General features: G+C 38.6%; 1 protein-coding gene across 4 annotated transcripts in view; it reads right to left on the reverse strand.

Annotated features, from left to right (window-relative positions):
- The window catches only part of gria4a (glutamate receptor, ionotropic, AMPA 4a), a 417,233-nt gene that overhangs the window by 115,362 nt on the left and 277,871 nt on the right, over nucleotides 1-24,000 (reverse strand). For all 4 annotated transcript variants that reach the window (XM_061925858.1, XM_061925861.1, XM_061925860.1 and 1 more), the window contains exons 12-13: nucleotides 14,248-14,463; nucleotides 11,108-11,268 (exon numbers count right to left, since the gene is read on the reverse strand). In XM_061925858.1, the coding sequence (XP_061781842.1) occupies nucleotides 11,108-11,268; nucleotides 14,248-14,463 (377 nt within the window). The remainder of the gene's footprint in view (nucleotides 1-11,107; nucleotides 11,269-14,247; nucleotides 14,464-24,000) is intronic.

Here is a 24,000-nt window from a genome sequence, read left to right on the forward strand (position 1 = left end):
AGCTTTGCCTTCCGGCTCAGCTCCTTGTTCACCACAACGGATCGATACAGAGTCCGCATTACTGAAGACGCCGCACCGATCCGCCTGTCAATCTCACGATCCACTCTTCCCTCACTCGTGAACAAAACTCTGAGGTACTTGAACTCCTCCACTTGGGGAAAGATCTCCTCCCCAACCCGGAGATGGCACTCCACCCTTTCCCGGGCGAGAACCATGGACTCGGACTTGGAGGTGCTGATTCCCATCTCGGCTACGAACCGATCCAGTAAGAGCTGAAGATCCTGGCCAGATGAAGCCATCAGGACCACATCATCTGCAAAAAGCAGAGACCTAATCCTGCAGCCACCAAACCAGATCCCCTCAACGCCTTGACTGCGCCTAGAAATTCTGTCCATAAAAGTTATGAACGGAATCGGTGACAAAGGGCAGCCTTGGCGGAGTCCAACCCTCACTGGAAACGGGTCCGACTTACTGCCGGCAATGCGGACCAAGCTCTGACACTGATCGTACAGGGAGCGGACTGCCACAATCAGACAGTCCGATACCCCATACTCTCTGAGCACTCCCCACAGGACTTCCCGAGGGACACGGTCCAATGCCTTCTCCAAGTCCACAAAGCACATGTAGACTGGTTGGGCCGCTTGTACCCGTGATCTTGTCCTTTCGGTCATAACCCAAAGCTCATGACCATAGGTGAGGATGGGAACGTAGATCGACCGGTAAATTGAGAGCTTTGCCTTCCGGCTCAGCTCCTTCTTCACCACAACGGATCGATACAGCGTCCGCATTACTGAAGACGCCGCACCGATCCGCCTGTCGATCTCACCATCCACTCTTCCCTCACTCGTGAACAAAACTCTGAGGTACTTGAACTCCTCCACTTGGGGAAAGATCTCCTCCCCAACCCGGAGACGGCACTCCACCCTTTCCCGGGCGAGAACCATGGACTCGGACATGGAGGTGCTGATTCCCATCTCGGCTACGAACCGATCCAGTGAAAGCTGAAGATCCTGGCCAGATGAAGCCATCAGGACCACATCATCTGCAAAAAGCAGAGACCTAATCCTGCAGCCACCAAACCAGATCCCCTCAACGCCTTGACTGCGCCTAGAAATTCTGTCCATAAAAGTTATGAACGGAATCGGTGACAAAGGGCAGCCTTGGCGGAGTCCAACCCTCACTGGAAACGGGTCCGACTTACTGCCGGCAATGCGGACCAAGCTCTGACACTGATCGTACAGGGAGCGGACCGCCACAATCAGACAGTCCGATACCCCATACTCTCTGAGCACTCCCCACAGGACTTCCCGAGGGACACGGTAGAATGCCTTCTCCAAGTCCACAAAGCACATGTAGACTGGTTGGGCAAACTCCCATGCACCCTCAAGGACCCTGCCCAGAGTATAGAGCTGGTCCACAGTTCCACGACCAGGACGAAAACCACACTGTTCCTCCTGAATCCGAGGTTCGGCTATCCGGCGTAGCCTCCTCTCCAGTACACCTGAATAGACCTTACCGGGAATCATTTTTGGTGATTTAACCCCCAATTCCAACCCATCCCATCCATCCATCCATCTTCTTCCGCTTATCTGAGGTCGGGTCGCGGGGGCAGCAGCCTAAGCAGGGAAGCCCAGACTTTCCTCTCCCCAGCCACTTCGTCCAGCTCTTCCCGGGGGATCCCGAGGCGTTCCCAGGCCAGCCGGGAGACATAGTCTTCCCAACGTGTCCTGGGTCTTCCCCGTGGCCTCCTACCGGTTGGACGTGCCCTAAACACCTCCCTAGGGAGGCGTTCGGGTGGCATCCTGACCAGATGCCCGAACCACCTCATCTGGCTCCTCTCCATGTGGAGGAGTAGCGGCTTTACTTTGAGTTCCTCCCAGATGACAGAGCTTCTCACCCTATCTCTAAGGGAGAGCCCCGCCACCCGGCGGAGGAAACTCATTTGGGCCGCTTGTACCCGTGATCTTGTCCTTTCGGTCATAACCCAAAGCTCATGACCATAGGTGAGGATGGGAACGTAGATCGACCGGTAAATTGAGAGCTTTGCCTTCCGGCTCAGCTCCTTCTTCACCACAACGGATCGATACAGCGTCCGCATTACTGAAGACGCCGCACCGATACGCCTGTCAATCTCACGATCCACTCTTCCCTCACTCGTGAACAAAACTCTGAGGTACTTGAACTCCTCCACTTGGGGAAAGATCTCCTCCCCAACCCGGAGACGGCACTCCACCCTTTCCCGGGCGAGAACCATGGACTCGGACATGGAGGTGCTGATTCCCATCTCGGCTACGAACCGATCCAGTGAGAGCTGAAGATCCTGGCCAGATGAAGCCATCAGGACCACATCATCTGCAAAAAGCAGAGACCTAATCCTGCAGCCACCAAACCGGATTCTCTCAACGACTTGACTGCGCCTAGAAATTCTGTCCATAAAAGTTATGAACGGAATCGGTGACAAAGGGCAGCCTTGGCGGAGTCCAACCCTCACTGGAAACGCGTCCGACTTACTGCCGGCAATGCGGACCAAGCTCTGACACTGATCGTACAGGGAGTGGACCGCCACAATCAGACAGTCCGATACCCCATACTCTCTGAGCACTCCCAACAGGACTTCCCGAGGGACACGGTTGAATGCCTTCTCCAAGTCCACAAAGCATATGTAGACTGGTTGGGCCGCTTGTACCCGTGATCTTGTCCTTTCGGTCATAACCCAAAGCTCATGACCATAGGTGAGGATGGGAACGTAGATCGACCGGTAAATTGAGAGCTTTGCCTTCCGGCTCAGCTCCTTCTTCACCACAACGGATCGATACAGCGTCCGCATTACTGAAGACGCCGCACCGATCCGCCTGTCGATCTCACGATCCACTCTTCCCTCACTCGTGAACAAGACTCCGAGGTACTTGAACTCCTCCACTTGGGGCACGATCTCCTCCCCAACCCGGAGATGGCACTCCACCCTTTCCCGGGCGAGAACCATGGACTCGGACTTGGAGGTGCTGATTCCCATCTCGGCTACGAACCGATCCAGTGAGAGCTGAAGATCCTGGCCAGATGAAGCCATCAGGACCACATCATCTGCAAAAAGCAGAGACCTAATCCTGCAGCCACCAAACCGGATCCCCTCAACGCCTTGACTGCGCCTAGAAATTCTGTCCATAAAAGTTATGAACGGAATGGGTGACAAAGGGCAGCCTTGGCGGAGTCCAACCCTCACTGGAAACGTGTCCGACTTACTGCTGGCAATGCGGACCAAGCTCTGACACTGATCGTACAGGGAGCGGACCGCCACAATCAGACAGTCCGATACCCCATACTCTCTGAGCACTCCCCACAGGACTTCCCGAAGGACACGGTCGAATGCCTTCTCCAAGTCCACAAAGCACATGTAGACTGGTTGGACCGCTTGTACCCGTGATCTTGTCCTTTCGGTCATAACCCAAAGCTCATGACCATAGGTGAGGATGGGAACGTAGATCGACCGGTAAATTGAGAGCTTTGCCTTCCGGCTCAGCTCCTTCTTCACCACAACGGATCGATACAGCGTCCGCATTACTGAAGACGCCGCACCGATCCGCCTGTCGATCTCACGATCCACTCTTCCCTCACTCGTGAACAAAACTCTGAGGTACTTGAACCCCTCCAATTGGGGCAAGATCTCCTCCCCAACCCGGAGATGGCACTCAACCCTTTCCCGGGCGAGAACCATGGACTCGGACTTGGAGGTGCTGATTCCCATCCCAGTCGCTTCACACTCAGCTGCGAACCGATCCAGTGAGAGCTGAAGATCCTGGCCAGATGAAGCCATCAGGACAGAGACCTAATCCTGCAGCCACCAAACCGGATCCCCTCAACGCCTTGACTGCGCCTAGAAATTCTGTCCATAAAAGTTATGAACGGAATTGGTGACAAAGGGCAGCCTTGGCGGAGTCCAACCCTCACTGGAAACGGGTCCGACTTACTGCCGGCAATGCGGACCAAGCTCTGGCACTGATCATACAGGGAGCGGACTGCCACAATCAGACAATCCGATACCCCATACTCTCTGAGCACTCCCCACAGGACTTCCCGAAGGACACGGTCGAATGCCTTCTCCAAGTCCACAAAGCACATGTAGACTGGTTGGGCAAACTCCCATGCACCCTCAAGGACCCTGCCCAGAGTATAGAGCTGGTCCACAGTTCCACGACCAGGACGAAAACCACACTGTTCCTCCTGAATCCGAGGTTCGGCTATCCGGCGTAGCCTCCTCTCCAGTACACCTGAATAGACCTTACCGGGAATCATTTTTGGTGATTCAACCCCCAATTCCAACCCTTGATGCTAAATGCCTAGCATGGAGGTAATGGGCCCCCGTTTCTATAGTCTTTGGTATGACTCGGCCGGGGTTTGAACTCACGACCTACACTCTAACCACTAGGCCACTGAGCTGTAAGCCCTAAAAAAAATTGACCGGTATCGGCGGCAAGAACATGCCGTGACCGTTCTTGACTTTTTACTTGTTAATAGACGAGGGATGTAACAGTAAACGGTATAATGAGAATTCGCCATTTATTAATGCGTGTCAGGCGCATGCGCACTAGCGTTGTTCGGCTGGATAATAACGGCAGGCAAAATTTCCCCTCGGAGCAAACGGAGCCAAGCGCTTGGTTTAACGTCATTTTCACTCGCTTCCCGCCGTGCGTTTAAGAGCGCCACTGCTGTGTTTAGATGGAGACCGGTGTGGACAATATATAACCCACACTAAAAGTATATACAACGAAGGAGAAAACTATTTGATGTTGCTTTTATTTTCTCAATACAGAGTTAATGAGGTGAGGAAACATGCAGTATATGACTTAAAGTGAGTTATTACTGTACATGACTTACAGTGAGTTATTACTGTAAAGGATGTGATATGAGCACACATATTACAGTATGTCACAGTTAGAATGGATGGCAAATGTTTCAGGTTGCTGATGCAATGTCGTAGAAAGAAAAGTCTGCAGTGAGATCAGACATGTTAAGACTTAACACAAAATGACTACTGTATAATAATTACTGTAAAAAAATGACTGCTGTATAATAATTACTGTAAAAAAATGACTACTGTATAATAATTACTGTAAAAAATGACTACTGCATAATAATTACTGTAAAAAATGACTACTGCATAATAATTACTGTAAAAAAATGACTACTGTATAATAATTACTGTAAAAAAATGACTACTGTATAATAATTACTGTAAAAAAAGACTACTGTATAATAACTACTGTAAAAAATGACTACTGTATAATAATTACTGTAAAAAAATGACTACTGTATAATAATTACTGTAAAAAATGACTACTGCATAATAATTACTGTAAAAAATGACTACTGCATAATAATTACTGTAAAAAATGACTTTTGTATAATAATTACTGTAAAAAATGACTACTGTATAATAATTACTGTAAAAAATGACTACTGCATAATAATTACTGTAAAAAATGACTTTTGTATAATAATTACTGTAAAAAATGACTACTGCATAATAATTACTGTAAAAAATGATTACTGCATAATAATTACTGTAAAAAATTACTACTGTATAAAAATTAATGTAAAAAATGACTACTGCATAATAATTACTGTAAAAAAATGACTACTGTATAATAATTACTGTAAAAAATTACTACTGCATAATAATTACTGTAAAAAAATGACTAATGTATAATAATTACTGTAAAAAAAAGACTACTGTATAATAACTACTGTAAAAAATGACTATTGTATAATAATTACTGTAAAAAATGACTACTGCATAATAATTACTGTAAAAAATTACTACTGTATAATAATTACTGTAAAAAATGACTACTGCATAATAATTACTGTAAAAAAATTACTACTGTATAATAATTAGTGTAAAAAATTACTACTGCATAATAATTACTGTAAAAAAATACTACTGCATAATAACTACTGTAAAAAAATGACTACTGTATAATAATTACTGTAAAAAAAGACTACTGTATAATAACTACTGTAAAAAATGACTACTGTATAATAATTACTGTAAAAAAGACTACTGTATAATAATTACTGTAAAAAATGACTACTGTATAATAATTACTGTAAAAAAATGACTACTGTATAATAATTACTGTAAAAAAAGACTACTGCATAATAATTACTGTAAAAAAATGACTTTTGTATAACAATTACTGTAAAAAATGACTACTGTATAATAATTACTGTAAAAAAATGACTACTGTATAATAATTACTGTAAAAAATGACTACTGCATAATAATTACTGTAAAAAATGACTTTTGTATAATAATTACTGTAAAAAATGACTACTGTATAATAATTACTGTAAAAAAATGACTACTGTATAATAATTACTGTAAAAAAATGACTACTGAATAATAATTACTGTAAAAAATGACTACTGCATAATAATTACTGTAAAAAATTACTTTTGTATAATAATTACTGTAAAAAATGACTACTGCATAATAATTACTGTAAAAAATTACTTTTGTATAATAATTACTGTAAAAAATGACTACTGCATAATAATTACTGTAAAAAATTACTACTGTATAATAATTACTGTAAAAAATGACTACTGCATAATAATTACTGTAAAAAATTACTTTTGTATAATAATTACTGTAAAAAATGACTACTGCATAATAATTACTGTAAAAAATGACTTTTGTATAATAATTACTGTAAAAAATGACTACTGCATAATAATTACTGTAAAAAATGACTACTGTATAATAATTACTGTAAAATAAGACTACTGTAAAATAATTACTGTAAAAAATGACTACTGCATAATAATTACTGTAAAAAATGACTACTGTATAATAATTACTGTAAAAAATTACTACTGCATAATAATTACTGTAAAAAATACTACTGCATAATAATTACTGTAAAAAAGTACTTTTGTATAATAATTACTGTAAAAAATGACTACTGCATAATAATTACTGTAAAAAATGACTACTGTATAATAATTACTGTAAAAAATGACTACTGTATAATAATTACTGTAAAAAAAGACTACTGTATAATAATTACTGTAAAAAAGACTACTGTATAATAATTACTGTAAAAAATTACTACTGTATAATAATTACTGTAAAAAAAGACTACTGTATAATAATTACTGTAAAAAATGACTACTGCATAATAATTACTGTAAAAAAATTACTTTTGTATAATAATTACTGTAAAAAATGACTACTGTATAATAGTTACTGTAAAAAAATACTACTGCATAATAATTACTGTAAAAAATTACTACTGCATAATAATTACTGTAAAAAATGACTACTGCATAATATATACTGTAAAAAATGACTACTGTATAATAATTACTGTAAAAAAAGACTACTGCATAATAATTACTGTAAAAAATGACTTTCTGCATAATAATTACTGTAAAAAATGACTTTTGTATAATAATTACTGTAAAAAATGACTACTGTATAATAATTACTGTAAAAATTACTACTGTATAATAATTACTGTAAAAAATGACTACTGCATAATAATTACTGTAAAAAATTACTACTGCATAATAATTACTGTAAAAAAATGACTACTGTATAATAATTACTGTAAAAAATGACTACTGTATAATAATTACTGTAAAAAATGACTACTGCATAATAATTACTGTACAAAATGACTACTGCATAATAATTACTGTAAAAAAATGACTACTGTATAATAATTACTGTAAAAAATGACTACTGTATAATAATTACTGTAAAAAATGACTACTGCATAATAATTACTGTGAAAATTACTACTTCATAATAATTACTGTAAAAAATGACTACTGTATAATAATTACTGTAAAAAATTACTACTGCATAATAATTACTGTAAAAAATGACTTTTGTATAATAATTACTGTAAAAAATGACTACTGCATAATAATTACTGTAAAAAATGACTACTGTATAATAATTACTGTAAAAAAAGACTACTATATAATAATTACTGTAAAAAAATGACAAGGCAGCTCGCTCAGCAAAAGTGACAGCAGGAATGTTCGAGATCAGTTCATCTTTCATTTGTTGTGTCGTCCAACTCTCCCTGTTGCTGCGTGACGGTCTGCAGGATGACGGCCATGAATATTTCAATAAACTGCATTCTGAGGTCCTCAATAATAGAACGACATTTTTCTATAAATATTCTCAAAATACAGCCGGACTCTTCTTTGCCTTCTGAAACCTTCATGGACGCCTCGCAAACTGTGAAATCTCCCACCCTGGTGCACCCGCGTGTGTCCTTTGTACTTCTATTATTTACATTTACTGTGTGTGTGCGTGTGTGTGTGTGTGTGTGTGTGTGTGTGTGTGTGTGTGATTGTACATCATACAAGTGCTAACATGAGAAAAGTGCTTTGCATTGTAAACAGTCTGCATCACTACAACACACACACACACACACACACACACACACACACACACACACACACACACACACACACACACACACACACACACACACACACACACACACACACACACACACACACACACACACACACACATTCTTGTATTTGTTACCTTCTTGAGACCTGAGAAAAATATATAAATATGTGTATTTACAACATTAATAATATATACAAACTATGCAAATATAAAAAAAAACCTTGTTGTGAAAAATTTGTTGGAATTTCACAAGAAAAACTTTTTGTTCATTTTTTTATTATTTTTAATTTTTTGTTTGTAATTGGTTTTTAACCTTCCTTATTTACTTCAAGTTATTTCAGTATGTCTCTATATACATATTTATTTATATAAAAAAAAAAGAAAAAAGAATTTGGCCAAAGGGGGCATATTTCTTACACACACTTGTTATTTCATATGTTGGCCAGAGGGGGACCACTTTTAAAAGCAACACACAGTCAATATGAAAAATCCTTCCTTTTTTGGGACCACCCTCATTTTGATAGATGTCACCAGCAGGGGTGCAAATATCAATTGTTTCCAAACGGTGTGTGTAACACGGCAGTAAAACGGCGGATCAAACAAAACAGAAGTCATCGGCCACTAGCTGCGCAAGCTCGCTCTCCAATCAGCTAAACAGCCTTGTTACAGACACCATTTGGAAACAATTAAGATATGAAAATACACACTTACAGAATATAACTCATTTCACAACATATAAATATACATCTGCGGCTTATAGTCCGGTGCGGCTAATATAATGAACTTTTTTTATTTTTTCTAAAATTTAGTGGTTTGGAAACAATTAAGTTATGTAATTAAACATTTATAAAATATTTCAGTGTAAACAACTCATTTAGTAACATATATATCTGCGGTTTATAGTCTGGTGCGGCTAATAAATGGCAATACATGTGAGCTTTAGCAAACATGCTAACATGTTTACGAGTATCTTTGTTAGTATTAATTTACAATGGCATTCTTTTTGTATTGTTTCACTTTTGTAAATTCAACTAAACGTCAAAGTGGACTTATCAAGTCTGTTAAGCTGTTCGGAGACGATGAAGACGGCTTCTGTTTTGTTTGGTCCGCTGTTTTACTGCCTTGTTGAAGACACCTTTTGGAAACAATTAACAATTAAGGTATGTAAATAAACATTTACAAAATATTTCAGTGTAAATAACTCATTTAGTAACATATATATCTGCGGCTTATAGTCCGGTGCGTCTAATATATGGCAAAACATGTGAGCTTTAGCAAACATGCTAACATGTTTACGAGTATCTTTGTTAGTATTAACTTACAATGGCATTCTTTTTGTATTGTTTCACTTTTGTAAATTCAACTAAACGTCAAAGTGGACTTATCAAGTCTGTTAAGCTGTTCGGAGACGATGAAGACGACTTCTGTTTTGTTTGGTCAGCTGTTTTACTGCCTTGTTGAAGACACCTTTTGGAAACAATTAACAATTAAGGTATGTAAATAAACATTTACAAAATATTTCAGTGTAAATAACTCATTTAGTAACATATATATCTGCGGCTTATAGTCCGGTGCGTCTAATATATGGCAAAACATGTGAGCTTTAGCAAACATGCTAACGTGTTTACGAGTATCTTTGTTAGTATTAATTTCCAATGGCATTCTTTTTGTATTGTTTCACGTTTGTAAATTCAACTAAACGTCAAAGTGGACTTATCAAGTCTGTTAAGCTGTTCGGAGACGATGAAGATGACTTCTGTTTTGTTTGCTCCGCTGTTTTACTGCCTTGTTGAAGACACCTTTTGGAAACAATTAACAATTAAGGTATGTAAATAAACATTTACAAAATATTTCAGTGTAAACAACTCATTTAGTAACATATATATCTGCGGCTTATAGTCTGGTGCGTCTAATATATGGCAAAACATGTGAGCTTTAGCAAACATGCTAACGTGTTTACGAGTATCTTTGTTAGTATTAATTTACAATGGCATTCTTTTTGTATTGTTTCACTTTTGTAAATTCAACTAAACGTCAAAGTGGACTTATCAAGTCTGTTAAGCTGTTCGGAGACGATGAAGACGACTTCTGTTTTGTTTGGTCTGCCGTTTTACTGCCTTGCTGAAGACACCTTTTGGAAACAATTAACAATGAAGGTATGTAAATAAATATTTACAAAATATTTCAGTGTAAATAACTCATTTAGTAACATATATATATGCAGCTAATATGAGGAAAAAAAATAAATATATTTTTTTAATTTAGTGGGTGCGGCTTATATGCTCTATAGTTGGGGAGATATGGTGCTTGGAAACACTTTAATAAAGTAGTGAATTTAAAAGTATATGTTTTTTCTATCAACAATGAAAGTATTGAGTTGAAGCGTAAGATAAAGAACTCCTGGTGGCAGTAGAAGAGAGACTGTTTGATTCCCTGCAAGGCTGCAAGTCTTGTGTGCAACCACATGACACTTCTGTCAAAAATAGAAGAGACGTGTATTTATAGCCGAGCACGCTGCGGAGCAACCGGGGGGTTTCCCTCACACACACACACACACACACACACACACACACACACACACACACACACACACACACACACACACACACACACACACACACACACACACACACACACACACACACACACACACACACACACACACACACTCACCGTGGTGAGATGTCACAGCCTTGTTGCATGAAGGCTCCCAGCGAGAACCAGAGCGAGTTGAAGATGCCAAACTCGTTGGGAGGTTGGTCTGCAGGACCCAGCTCCGTGGTTCCCTCCTCAGGCTCCTCAGCGTGCCACTCGTATGGACTGAAGCGACTCACCTGCGGCGGCACGGGAACACCAAGTCAGCGGGACGGACAGGAACACTGCACTATATTGTTTATTGTTTAATGTGGCCCACCACTTCATTCTGTGTGGTCCGCGACTTTATTTTACGTGGTCTGCCACTTCATTTAATGTGGTCTGCCACTTCATTTAATGTGGTCTGCCACTTCATTTAATGTGGTCTGCAACTTTAATTAACGTGGTCTGCCACTTCAATTAATGTGATCTGCCACATCATTTAATGTGGTCTGCCACTTCATTTAAAGTGGTCTGCCACATCAATTATTGTAGTCTGCCAATTTAGTTAATGTGGTCTGCCACTTCTATTCATGTGGTCTGACACTTTATTTTACGTGGTCTGCCACTTCATTTAATGTGGTCTGCCACCTCAATTAATGTGGTCTGCCACATCAATTAATGTGGTCTGCAACTTTAATAAACGTGGTCTGCCACTTCAATTAATGTGATCTGCTACTTCATTTAAAGTGGTCTGCCACTTCATTTAAAGTGGTCTGCCACATCAATTATTGTAGTCTGCCAATTTAGTTAATGTGGTCTGCCACTTCAATTAATGTGGTCTGACACTTTATTTTACGTGGTCTACCACTTCATTTAATGTGGTCTGTCACTTCAATTAATGTAGTTTGCCAGTTCATTTAATGTGGTCTGCCACTTCAATTAAAGTGGTCTGCCACTTCAATTACTGTGGTCTGCCACTTCAATTAAAGTGGTCTGCCACTTCATTTAATGTGGTCTGCCACTTCAATTAAAGTGGTCTGCCACTTCAATTAAAGTGGTCTGCCACTTCAATTAATGTGGTCTGCCACTTCAATTAATGTGGTCTGCCACTTCATTTAATGTGGTCTGCCACTTCAATTAAAGTGGTCTGCCACTTCAATTAATGTGGTCTGCCACTTCATTTAATGTGGTCTGCTACTTCAATTAATGTGGTCTGCCATTTCATTTAATGTGGTCTGCCACATCAATTAATGTGATCTGCCACTTCATTTAATGTGATATGCCACATCAATTATTGTAGTCTGCCACATCATTTAATGTGGTCTGCTACATCATTAAATGTGGTATGCCACTTCATTTAATGTGGTCTGCCACATCAATTATTGTAGTCTGCCACTTTAGTTAATGTGGTCTGCTACTTCAATTAATGTGGTCTGCGACTTCAATTCATGTGGTCTGCTACTTCAATTAATGTGGTCTGCCACTTCATTTAACGTGGTCTGCCACCTCATTTAATGTGGTCTGCCACATCAATTCATGTGGTCTGCCACTTCATTTAATGTGGTCTGCCACATCAATTAATGTGGTCTGCCACTTCAATTAATGTGGTCTGACACTTTATTTTACGTGGTCTGCCACTTCATTTAATGTGGTCTGCCACTTCAATTAATGTGGTCTGCCACGTCAATTATTGTAGTCTGCCAATTCAGTTAATGTGGTCAGCCACTTCAATTATTGTGGTCTGCCACTTCAATTAATGTGGTCTGCCACTTCATTTAAAGTGGTCTGCCACATCAATTATTGTAGTCTGCCAATTTAGTTAATGTGGTCAGCCATTTCAATTAATGTGGTCTGCAACTTCAATTCACGTGGTCTGCCACTTCAATTAATGTGGTCTGCCACTTCAATTCATGTGGTCTGCCACTTCAATTAATGTGGTCTGCTACTTCATTTAATGTGGTCTGCAACATCATTTAATGTGGTCTTCCACTTCAAATAATGTGGTCTGCCACATCAATTAATGCGGTCTGCCACTTCATTTAATGTGATCTGCCACTTCAATTAATGTGAATTGAAGTCGCAGACCACTTTAATTGAAGTGGCTGACCATCAAATTAATGTGATCTGCCACTTCAATTAATGTGATCTGCCACTTCAATTAATGTGGTCTGCCACTTCAATTAACGTGGTCTGCCACTTCAATTAATGTGGTCTGCTACTTCATTTAATGTGGTCTGCCACTTCATTTAATGTGGTCTGCCACATCAATTATTGTGGTCTGCCACTTCATTTAATGTGGTCTGCCACATCAATTAATGTGGTCTGCCACTTCAATGAATGTGGTCTGCCACCTCAATTAATGTGGTCTGCCACTTCATTTAATGTGGTCTGCCACTTCATTTAATGTGGTCTGCCACGTCAATGAATGTGGTCTGCCACTTCATTTATTGTGGTCTGCTACTTCAATGAATGTGGTCTGCCATGTCAATTAATGTAGTCTGCCAATATAGTTAATGTGGTCTGCCACTTCAATTCATGTGGTCTGCGACTTCAATTCATGTGGTCTACCACTTCATCTAATGTGGTCTGCCACTTCAATTAATGTTGTCTGCCACTACATTTCATGTGGTCTGCCACATCAATGAATGTGATCTGCCACATCAATTATTGTAGTCTGCCAATTTAGTTAACATGGTCTGCCACTTCAATTAACGTGGTCTGCGACTTCAATTCATGTGGTCTGCCACTTCAATTCATGTGGTCTGCCACTTCATTTACTGTGGTCTGCCACTTCAATTAATGTGATCTGCCACTTCATTTAATGTGATATGCCACATCAATTATTGTAGTCTGCCACTTCATTTAACGTGGTCCGCCAAATCATTTAACGTGGTCCGCCACTTCATTTATCGTGGTCTGCCACTTCATTTAATGTGGTCTGTCACTTCATTTAATGTGGTTTGCCACATCATTTAAAGTGGCCCGCTGCATCATTGAACATGGCTCTCTGAGGGCAGCCATAATTGCGATGTGGCCCTCAATAAAAAGGGGTTGGACACTCGTGGTCTCCACAATAAACCAACAAGTTGAGATTAAACTGTTGTTGGGCCGCTCAGAGACAAATTGCTGCGAGGCCGCTCATAATCTGTGGGATTGGTTGAATTAAAAAAGTGCCTTCGATTGTTATTTGCTGGCGCTCCTTTTGACGCAAACAGTCCTCAAACGGCCGCGCTCACCAGAAAGAGAACCACGCTGACGCCGATGTAAGCGAACACGATGCACATCCAGATCTCGTAGGCCAGCGGGTCCAAGAAGGAGAAGACGCCCGGTTTGGACTTCTGAGGCTTCTTAATCATGATGGAGATTCCCAGAGACATGAAGGGCTTGGAGAAGTCGATCACCTCCTCCCTGACCAGAGTGATGGTGAGCGGGGCCACCGCGATCTCCGCTTTCTGCCAAGACAAGAGGCCTCGTTATCGCGCTTCTTCATTTGCAGACGGCGAGGGGGCCCGCCTGCTTGAGGACGTGAAAAAGAGCGAGGACAAGTGAGGAGAACAGGTGCGCACAATGATGATTCTCTGCTGAGACAGAGTCTGTGTTGAAGGGAAGAAAGAGGATGAAGTAAGAACTGAGGCGCTAAGGGCCACATTCTCACACTTAAGTGTTCCTTCTAAACGCTTGAAGTTTCTTCTATTTATGTTCTTAGTCGGGGGAAAAAGTCTTTAAGTCGTGAAAGGCATGAAAAAGATTACACTTTAAATGTGACAATGTCATATCAATGTAGTGTGTGTATGCACGCTACAACAGCTGCTTCTTCCTGGCTGGATGTCATTAATTATCTGTAAATTAGGGGTTCTTACACTCTTAGAAATAAAAGTGCTAAGTAGAACCATATAAGGTTCTTCGGCTCGTCCTCATAGGAGAACCCTTTTTGGCTCCAGGTAGAACCTTTTTATAAAGGTTCCACCTGGAACCCTTTTGGAGGGTTCTACCTAGAACTGTGTGTGTAAGGTTCCACCCAGAACCCCCCCATGACAGGTTCTACAAAGAACCCACGCAGGGAGTTCCACTCAGAACCCTTTCGTATTTCAAGGGTTTCATCTAGAACCCACGCAGGGAGTTCCACTAAGAACCCTTTCGTATTTCAAGGGTTTCATCTAGAACCCACACAGGGAGTTCCACTAAGAACCCTTTTGTATTTCAAGACTTTCATCTAGAACCCACGCAAGGAGTTCCACTAAGAACCCTTTCGTATTTCAAGGGTTTCATCTAGAACCCACGCAGGGAGTTCCACTAAGAACCCTTTCGTATTTCAAGGGTTTCATCTAGAACCCACACAGGGAGTTCCACTAAGAACCCTTTTGTATTTCAAGACTTTCATCTAGAACCCACGCAGGGAGTTCCACTAAGAACCCTTTCGTATTTCAAGGGTTTCATCTAGAACCCACGCAGGGAGTTCCACTAAGAACCCTTTCGTTTGTCAAGGGTTTCATCTAGAACCTATGCAGGGAGTTCCACTAAGAACCCTTTCGTATTTCAAGGGTTTCATTTAGAACCCACGCAGGGAGTTCCACTAAGAACCCTTTCGTTTGTCAAGGGTTTCATCTAGAACCTATACAGGGAGTTCCACTAAGAACCCTTTCGTATTTCAAGGGTTTCATCTAGAACCCACACAGGGAGTTCCACTAAGAACCCTTTTGTATTTCAAGACTTTCATCTAGAACCCACGCAGGGAGTTCCACTAAGAACCCTTTCGTATTTCAAGGGTTTCATCTAGAACCCACACATGGAGTTCCACTAAGAACCCTTTTGTATTTCAAGACTTTCATCTAGAACCCACGCAGGGAGTTCCACTAAGAACCCTTTCGTATTTCAAGGGTTTCATCTAGAACCCACACAGGGAGTTCCATTAAGAACCCTTTCGTTTGTCAAGGGTTTCATCTAGAACCTATGCAGGGAGTTCCACTAAGAACCCTTTCATGTTTCAAGGGTTTCATCTAGAACCCACACAGGGAGTTCCACAAAGAACTCTTTCATGTTTCAAGGGTTTCATCTAGAACCCACACAAGGAGTTCCACTAACAACCCTTTTGTATTTCAAGACTTTCATCTAGAACCCACGCAGGGAGTTCCACTAAGAACCCTTTCGTATTTCAAGGGTTTCATCTAGAACCCACACAGGGAGTTCCACTAAGAACCCTTTCGTTTGTCAAGGGTTTCATCTAGAACCTATGCAGGGAGTTCCACTAAGAACCCTTTCGTATTTCAAGGGTTTCATCTAGAACCCACGCAGGGAGTTCCACAAAGAACCCTTTCGTATTTCAAGGGTTTCATCTAGAACCCACACAGGGAGTTCCACTAAGAACCCTTTTGTATTTCAAGACTTTCATCTAGAACCCACGCAGGGAGTTCCACTAAGAACCCTTTCGTATTTCAAGGGTTTCATCTAGAACCCACGCAGGGAGTTCCACTAAGAACCCTTTCGTTTGTCAAGGGTTTCATCTAGAACCTATGCAGGGAGTTCCACTAAGAACCCTTTCGTATTTCAAGGGTTTCATCTAGAACCCACACAGGGAGTTCCACTAAGAACCCTTTCGTTTGTCAAGGGTTTCATCTAGAACCTATGCAGGGAGTTCCACTAAGAACCCTTTCATGTTTCAAGGGTTTCATCTAGAACTCACACAGGGAGTTCCACTAAGAACCCTTTTGTATTTCAAGACTTTCATCTAGAACCCACGCAGGGAGTTCCACTAAGAACCCTTTCGTATTTCAAGGGTTTCATCTAGAACCCACACAGGGAGTTCCACTAAGAACCCTTTCGTTTGTCAAGGGTTTCATCTAGAACCTATGCAGGGAGTTCCACTAAGAACCCTTTCATGTTTCAAGGGTTTCATCTATAACTCACACAGGGAGTTCCACAAAGAACCCTTTCGTATTTCAACGGTTTCATCTAGAACCCACACAGGGAGTTCCACTAAGAACCCTTTTGTATTTCAAGACTTTCATCTAGAACCCACGCAGGGAGTTCCACTAAGAACCCTTTCGTATTTCAAGGGTTTCATCTAGAACCCACACAGGGAGTTCCACTAAGAACCCTTTCGTTTGTCAAGGGTTTCATCTAGAACCTACGCAGGGAGTTCCACTAAGAACCCTTTCGTATTTCAAGGGTTTCATCTAGAACCCACGCAGGGAGTTCCACAAAGAACTCTTTCATGTTTCAAGGGTTTCATCTAGAACCCACACAGGGAGTTCCACTAAGAACCCTTTTGTATTTCAAGACTTTCATCTAGAACCCACGCAGGGAGTTCCACTAAGAACCCTTTCGTTTGTCAAGGGTTTCATCTAGAACCTATGCAGGGAGTTCCACTAAGAACCCTTTCATGTTTCAAGGGTTTCATCTAGAACTCACACAGGGAGTTCCACAAAGAACTCTTTCATGTTTCAAGGGTTTCATCTAGACCTGACACAGGGGGTTCTAAAAACATCCCTTTTCAAAGGTTTTCACCGATAACCGTCTTGTCTTCTGAGGGTTCTATAAAGAACCATATTGTATTCTACAGATCAGTTTAGTTCATATTATATTGTGGTCATTTATCATGTTGACATTGAACAAACATTCAAAACATTTTAATGAGAAAAACATTTATTTAAAGATAGGCACCATTATTGGCAAATGTTATCAGGAAGTATGTCCCTGGTGACACAGGATCTTACCCATGCTTTCAACAATCCCTGAAGAACTCTTTCTTCCAAAAACGGTTCTCTGGATCAAAATAGTTCTTACTGGAACCCTTAGTGTTAGTGAGAACCCTTTTAAAACCAATTATTCAGAAAAGGGGTTTTAAAGGGTTCTGTGGATCAAAATGGTTTTTACTGGAACCATTAGCGTTACCAAGAACCCTTGAAAAACCCTTTCTTCGGGAAAGGGTTTTTCAGAAGCAAATGGTTCCAGTTAGAACCTCAGCCCTTGTAGAAGAACCCTTTTAGAACCCTTATTTCTAAGAGTGTACAACAGCTGCTTCTTCCTGGCTGGATGTCATTAATTATCTGTAAATTAGGGGTTCTTACCCTTTCTGACCCCAAAACCCAACTTTTTCACGACAGATGGCCCGCGGCCCACTCAAATATTAACACTAAATTAGTCATCTTACTCTTGGTTTTAGTGCGATTGATGATTAATGATTAATGCAGTGTGTGTACGCACGCTACAACAGCTTCTTCTTCTTGGCTTGATGTGATTAATTATCTGTAAATTAGGGGTTCTTACCCTTTCTGACCTTAAGGCCCAACTGTTTCACGACAAATATTAACACTAAATTAGTCATCTTACTCTTGGTTTTAGTGCGATTGAGGATTAATGATTAATGTAGTGTGTGTACGCACGCTACAACAGCTTCTTCTTCCTGGCTTGATGTGATTAAATATCTGTAAATTAGGGGTTGTTACCCTTTCTGACCTTAAGACCCAACTTTTTCACGACAAATATTAACACTAAATTAGTCATCTTACTCTTGGTTTTAGTGCGATTGAGGATTAATGATTAATGTAGTGTGTGTACGCACGCTACAACAGCTTCTTCTTCCCGGCTTGATGTGATTAATTATCGGCAAATTAGGGGTTGTTACCCTTTTTGACCTTAAGGCCCAACTTTTTCACGACAAATATTAACACTAAACTAGTCATCTTACTCTTGGTTTTAGTGCGATTGATGATTAATGATTAATGCAGTGTGTGTACGCACGCTACAACAGCTGCTTCTTCCTGGCTGGATGTCATTAATTATCTGTAAATTAGGGGTTCATACCCTTTTTGACCCCAAAACCCAACTTTTTCACGACAAATATTAACACTATATTAGTCATCTTACTCTTGGTTTTAGTGCGATTGAGGATTAATGATTAATGCCGTGTGTGTACGCACGCTACAACAGCTTCTTCTTCCTGGCTTGATGTGATTAATTATCTGTAAATTAGGGGTTGTTACCTTTTTGACCTTAAGGCCCAACTTTTTCACGACAAATATTAACACTAAATTAGTCATCTTACTCATGGTTTTAGTCGTAATAAATAATTACATGTAACCTAATTACAGTTTAACAGGATAAACATTGTCACATGATATGAAAGCATGTGTTAATTCACAAAGTTTATTATTTATTTAGGACAAAAACTTCAGTGTCACGTGTATGTGTGTTGCCATGGTGACGTAGTGTGTGTATGCACGCTATAACAGCTTCTTTTCCCTGGCTGGTTGTGATTAATTATCTGTAAATTAGATCGATTTTCATGATTTATTTTTGATTTATTTCTTCTTCTACTCAAACATTGCTGTTTTATTGTGACACATATGCCCCGCTGTTGCCCCTGCGGGATGGCGGTAGTACTGCAATCATTAGCAACATGAGTTTGAATGATTTTATTAAGACTATTTGGCCAAATAAAAGCTTTTACGGGTTGAATAGGCCGACTGTTCAGCATATGATTTGCCTGATGGCTGGATAGGACAGATACAAAAAATAAATAAAATAAATACATTTTTTATGTATTTTATTCAATAAAAAATTGTTACAAATTAGAATTGCGATTTAATCGAAAACTGATTTTTTTTATGTCCATAATAAATAGTATGATTTGTCTAAAACATTGTTATAGGTGCGCCTCTGCCTAACTTTGTATCCTTATTATCATTAGAGAAACAAAAAATAAATAAATGTAGATCAACTTACCAAAAAATAACTTTTTTTAAATTGTTTTTTAGTCTGTAACTGAAAAAAAAAATAAGAAAATTTTGTCATCCAGTCGCTGATAAAAGACTGATTTCTGCGATTTATTTGGATTTATTTCTTCTTCTTCTCAAATAATGCTGCTTCATTGTGACACACTGTTGCCCCTGCGGGATGGCGGGTGTACTGCATACATTAGCAACATGAGTTTGAATGGTTTTATCAACACTATTTGGCCAAATAAAAGCTTTTACGGTTTGAATAGGCCGACTCTACAGCGTATGATTTGCCTGATGGCTGGATAGGACAGATACAAAAAATAAATACAATAAATAAAATAAATATATTTTTTATGTATTATATTCAATAAAAAATTGTTACAAATTAGAATTGCGATTTAATCGAAAACTGATTTTTTTTATGTCCATAATAAATAGTATGATTTGTCTAAAAAATTGTTACAGGTGCGCCTCTACGTAACTTTGTATCCTTATTATCATTAGACAAACAAAAAATAAATAAATGTAGATCAACTTACCAAAAAAATTACTTTTTAAAAATTAGTTTTTTAGTCTGTAACTGAAAAAAAAAGAATACTTTGTCATCCAGTCGCTGTTAAAAGACTGATTTCTGCGATTTATTTTGATTGATTTCTTCTTCTACTCAAATAATGCTGCTTCATTTTGACACATATGCCCCTGCGGGATGGCGGGAGTACTGCACACATGAGCAACATGAGTTTGAATGGTTTTATCAAGACTATTTGGCCAAATAAAAGCTTTTACGGGTTGAATAGGCCGACTGTTCAGCATATGATTTGCCTGATGGCTGGATAGGACAGATACAAAAAATAAATAGATTTTTTATGTATTTTATTCAATAAAAAATTGTTACAAATTAGAATTGCGATTTAATCGAAAACGGATTTTTTTATGTCCATAATAAATAGTATGATTTGTCAAAAAAATTGTTACAGGTGCGCCTCTACGTAACTTTGTATCCTTATTATCATTAGAGGAAAAAACAATAAATAAATGTAGATCAACTTACCAAAAAAATTACTTTTTAAAAATTTGTTTTTTAGTCTGTAACTAAAAAAAAGAAGAAAACTTTGTCATCCAGTCGCTGTTAAAAAACTGATTTCTGCAATTTATTTTTGATTGATTTCTTCTTCTACTCAAATAATGCTGCTTCATTTTGACACATATGCCCCGCTGTTGCCCCTGCGGGATGGCGGGAGTACTGCACACATGAGCAACATGAGTTTGAATGGTTTTATCAACACTATTTGGCCAAATAAAAGCTTTTACGGGTTGAATAGGCCGACTGTTCAGCATATGATTTGCCTGATGGCTGGATAGGACAGATACAAATAAATAAATAAAATAAATAGATTTTTTATGTATTTTATTCATTAAAAAAATGTTACAAATTAGAATTGCGATTTAATCGAAAACTGATTTTTTTTATGTCCATAATAAATAGTATGATTTGTCTAAAAAATTGTTATAGGTGCGCCTCTGCCGAACATTGTATCCTTATTATCATTAGAGAAACAAACAATAAATGAATGTAGATCAACTTACCAAAAAATAACTTTTTTTAAATTGTTTTTTAGTCTGTAACTGAAAAAAAAGAAAGAAAACTTTGTCATCCAGTCGCTGTTAAAAAACTGATTTCTGCGATTTATTTTGATTTATTTCTTCTTCTACTCAAATAATGCTGCTTTATTGTGACACATATGCCCCGCTGTTGCCCCTGCGGGATGGCGGGAGTACTGCACACATGAGCAACATGAGTTTGAATGGTTTTATCAACACTATTTGGCCAAATAAAAGCTTTTACGGGTTGAATAGGCCGACTGTTCAGCATATGATTTGCCTGATGGCTGGATAGGACAGATACAAAAAATAAATAAAATAAATAGATTGTTTATGTATTTTATTCAATAAAAAATTGTAACAAATTAGGATCGCGATTTAATCGAAAACTGATTTTTTTTATGTCCATAATAAATAGTATGATTTGTCTAAAAAATTGTTATAGGTGCGCCTCTGCCTAACATTGTATCCTTATTATCATTAGAGAAACAAAAAATAAATAAATGTAGATCAACTTACCAAAAAATAACTTTTTTTTAAATTGTTTTTTAGTCTGTAACTGAAAAAAGAAAAGAAAACTTTGTCATCCAGTCGCTGTTAAAAGACTGATTTCTGCGATTTATTTTGATTGATTTCTTCTTCTACTCAAATAATGCTGCTTCATTTTGACACATATGCCCCGCTGTTGCCCCTGCGGGATGGCGGGAGTACTGCAATCATTAGCAACATGAGTTTGAATGGTTTTATCAAGACTATTTGGCCAAATAAAAGCTTTTACGGGTTGAATAGGCCGACTGTTCAGCGTATGATTTGCCTGATGGCTGGATAGGACAGATACAAAAAATAAATAAAATAAATAAATGTTTTATGTATTTTATTCAATAAAAAAGTGTTACAAATTAGAATTGCGATTTAATCGAAAACTGATTTTTTTTAATGTCCATAATAAATAGTATGATTTGTCTAAAAAATTGTTATAGGTGCGCCTCTGCCTAACATTGTATCCTTATTATCATTAGAGGAACAAACAATAAATAAATGTAGATCAACTTACCAAAAAATAACTTTTTTTTAAATTGTTTTTAGTCTGTAACTGAAAAAAAATAAGAACATTTTGTCATCCAGTCGCTGTTAAAAGACTGATTTCTGCGATTTATTTTGATTTATTTCTTCTTCTACTCAAATAATGCTGCTTCATTTTGACACATATGCCCCGCTGTTGCCCCTGCGGGATGGCAGGAGTACTGCACACATGAGCAACATGAGTTTGAATGGTTTTATCAACACTATTTGGCCAAATAAAAGCTTTTACGGGTTGAATAGGCCGACTGTTCAGCATATGATTTGCCTGATGGCTGGATAGGACAGATACAAAAAATAAATAAAATAAATAGATTTTTTATGTATTTTATTCAATAAAAAATTGTTTCAAATTAGAATCGCGATTTAATCGAAAACTGATTTTTTTTATGTCCATAATAAATAGTACGATTTGTCTATAAATTGTTATAGGTGCGCCTCTGCGTAACTTTGTATCCTTATTATCATTAGAGAAACAAACAATAAATAAATGTAGATCAACTTACCAAAAAATAACTTTTTTTAAAATTGTTTTTTAGTCTGTAACTGAAAAAAAAAGAAAACTTTGTCATCCAGTCGCTGATAAAAGACTGATTTCTGCGATTTATTTTGATTTATTTCTTCTTCTACTGAAACAATGCTACTTCATTGTGACACATATGCCTCGCTGTTGCCCCTGCAGGATGGCGGTAGTACTGCACACATGAGCAACATGAGTTTGAATGGTTTTATCAACACTATTTGGCCAAATAAAAGCTTTTACGGGTTGAATAGGCCGACTGTTCAGCATATGATTTGCCTGATGGCTGGATAGGACAGATACAAAAAATAAATAAAATAAATAGATTTTTTTATGTATTTTATTCAATAAAAAATTGTTACAAATTAGAATTGCGATTTAATCGAAAACTGATTTTTTTTATGTGCATAATAAATAGTATGATTTGTCTAAAAAATTGTTATAGGTGCGCCTCTGCGTAACTTTGTATCCTTATTATCATTAGAGAAACAAACAATAAATAAATGTAGATCAACTTACCAAAAAATAACTTTTTTTTAAATTGTTTTTTAGTCTGTAACTGAAAAAAAATAAGAAAACTTTGTCATCCAGTCGCTGTTAAAAGACTTATTACGGCGATTTATTTTGATTGATTTCTTCTTCTACTCAAACAATGCTACTTTACACACTGTTGCCCCCGGTGGGATGGCGGGAGTACTGCGTACATTAGCAACATGAGTTTGAATGGTTTTATCAAGACTATTTGGCCAAATAATAGCTTTTACGGTTTGAATAGGCCAACTCTACAGCGTATGACTTGCCTGATGGCTGGATAGGACAGATTATAAAAAAAAAAAAAGTAATTACAAAAAATACGATTTTTTATGTATTTTAATCGATTAAAAATTGTTACAAATTAGAATTGCGATTTAATCGAAAACTGATTTTTTTTAATGTCCATAATAAATAGTATAATTTGTCTAAAAAAATTGTTATAGTTGCGCTTCTGCCTAACTTTGTATCCTTACTATCATTATCATTGAATAGGTCTGATGTACAGCATATGATTTGCCTGAATTAAAAAAAAA

This window comes from Nerophis lumbriciformis, linkage group LG30 (genome assembly GCF_033978685.3).
Source record: "Nerophis lumbriciformis linkage group LG30, RoL_Nlum_v2.1, whole genome shotgun sequence".
NCBI lineage: Eukaryota > Metazoa > Chordata > Actinopteri > Syngnathiformes > Syngnathidae > Nerophis > Nerophis lumbriciformis.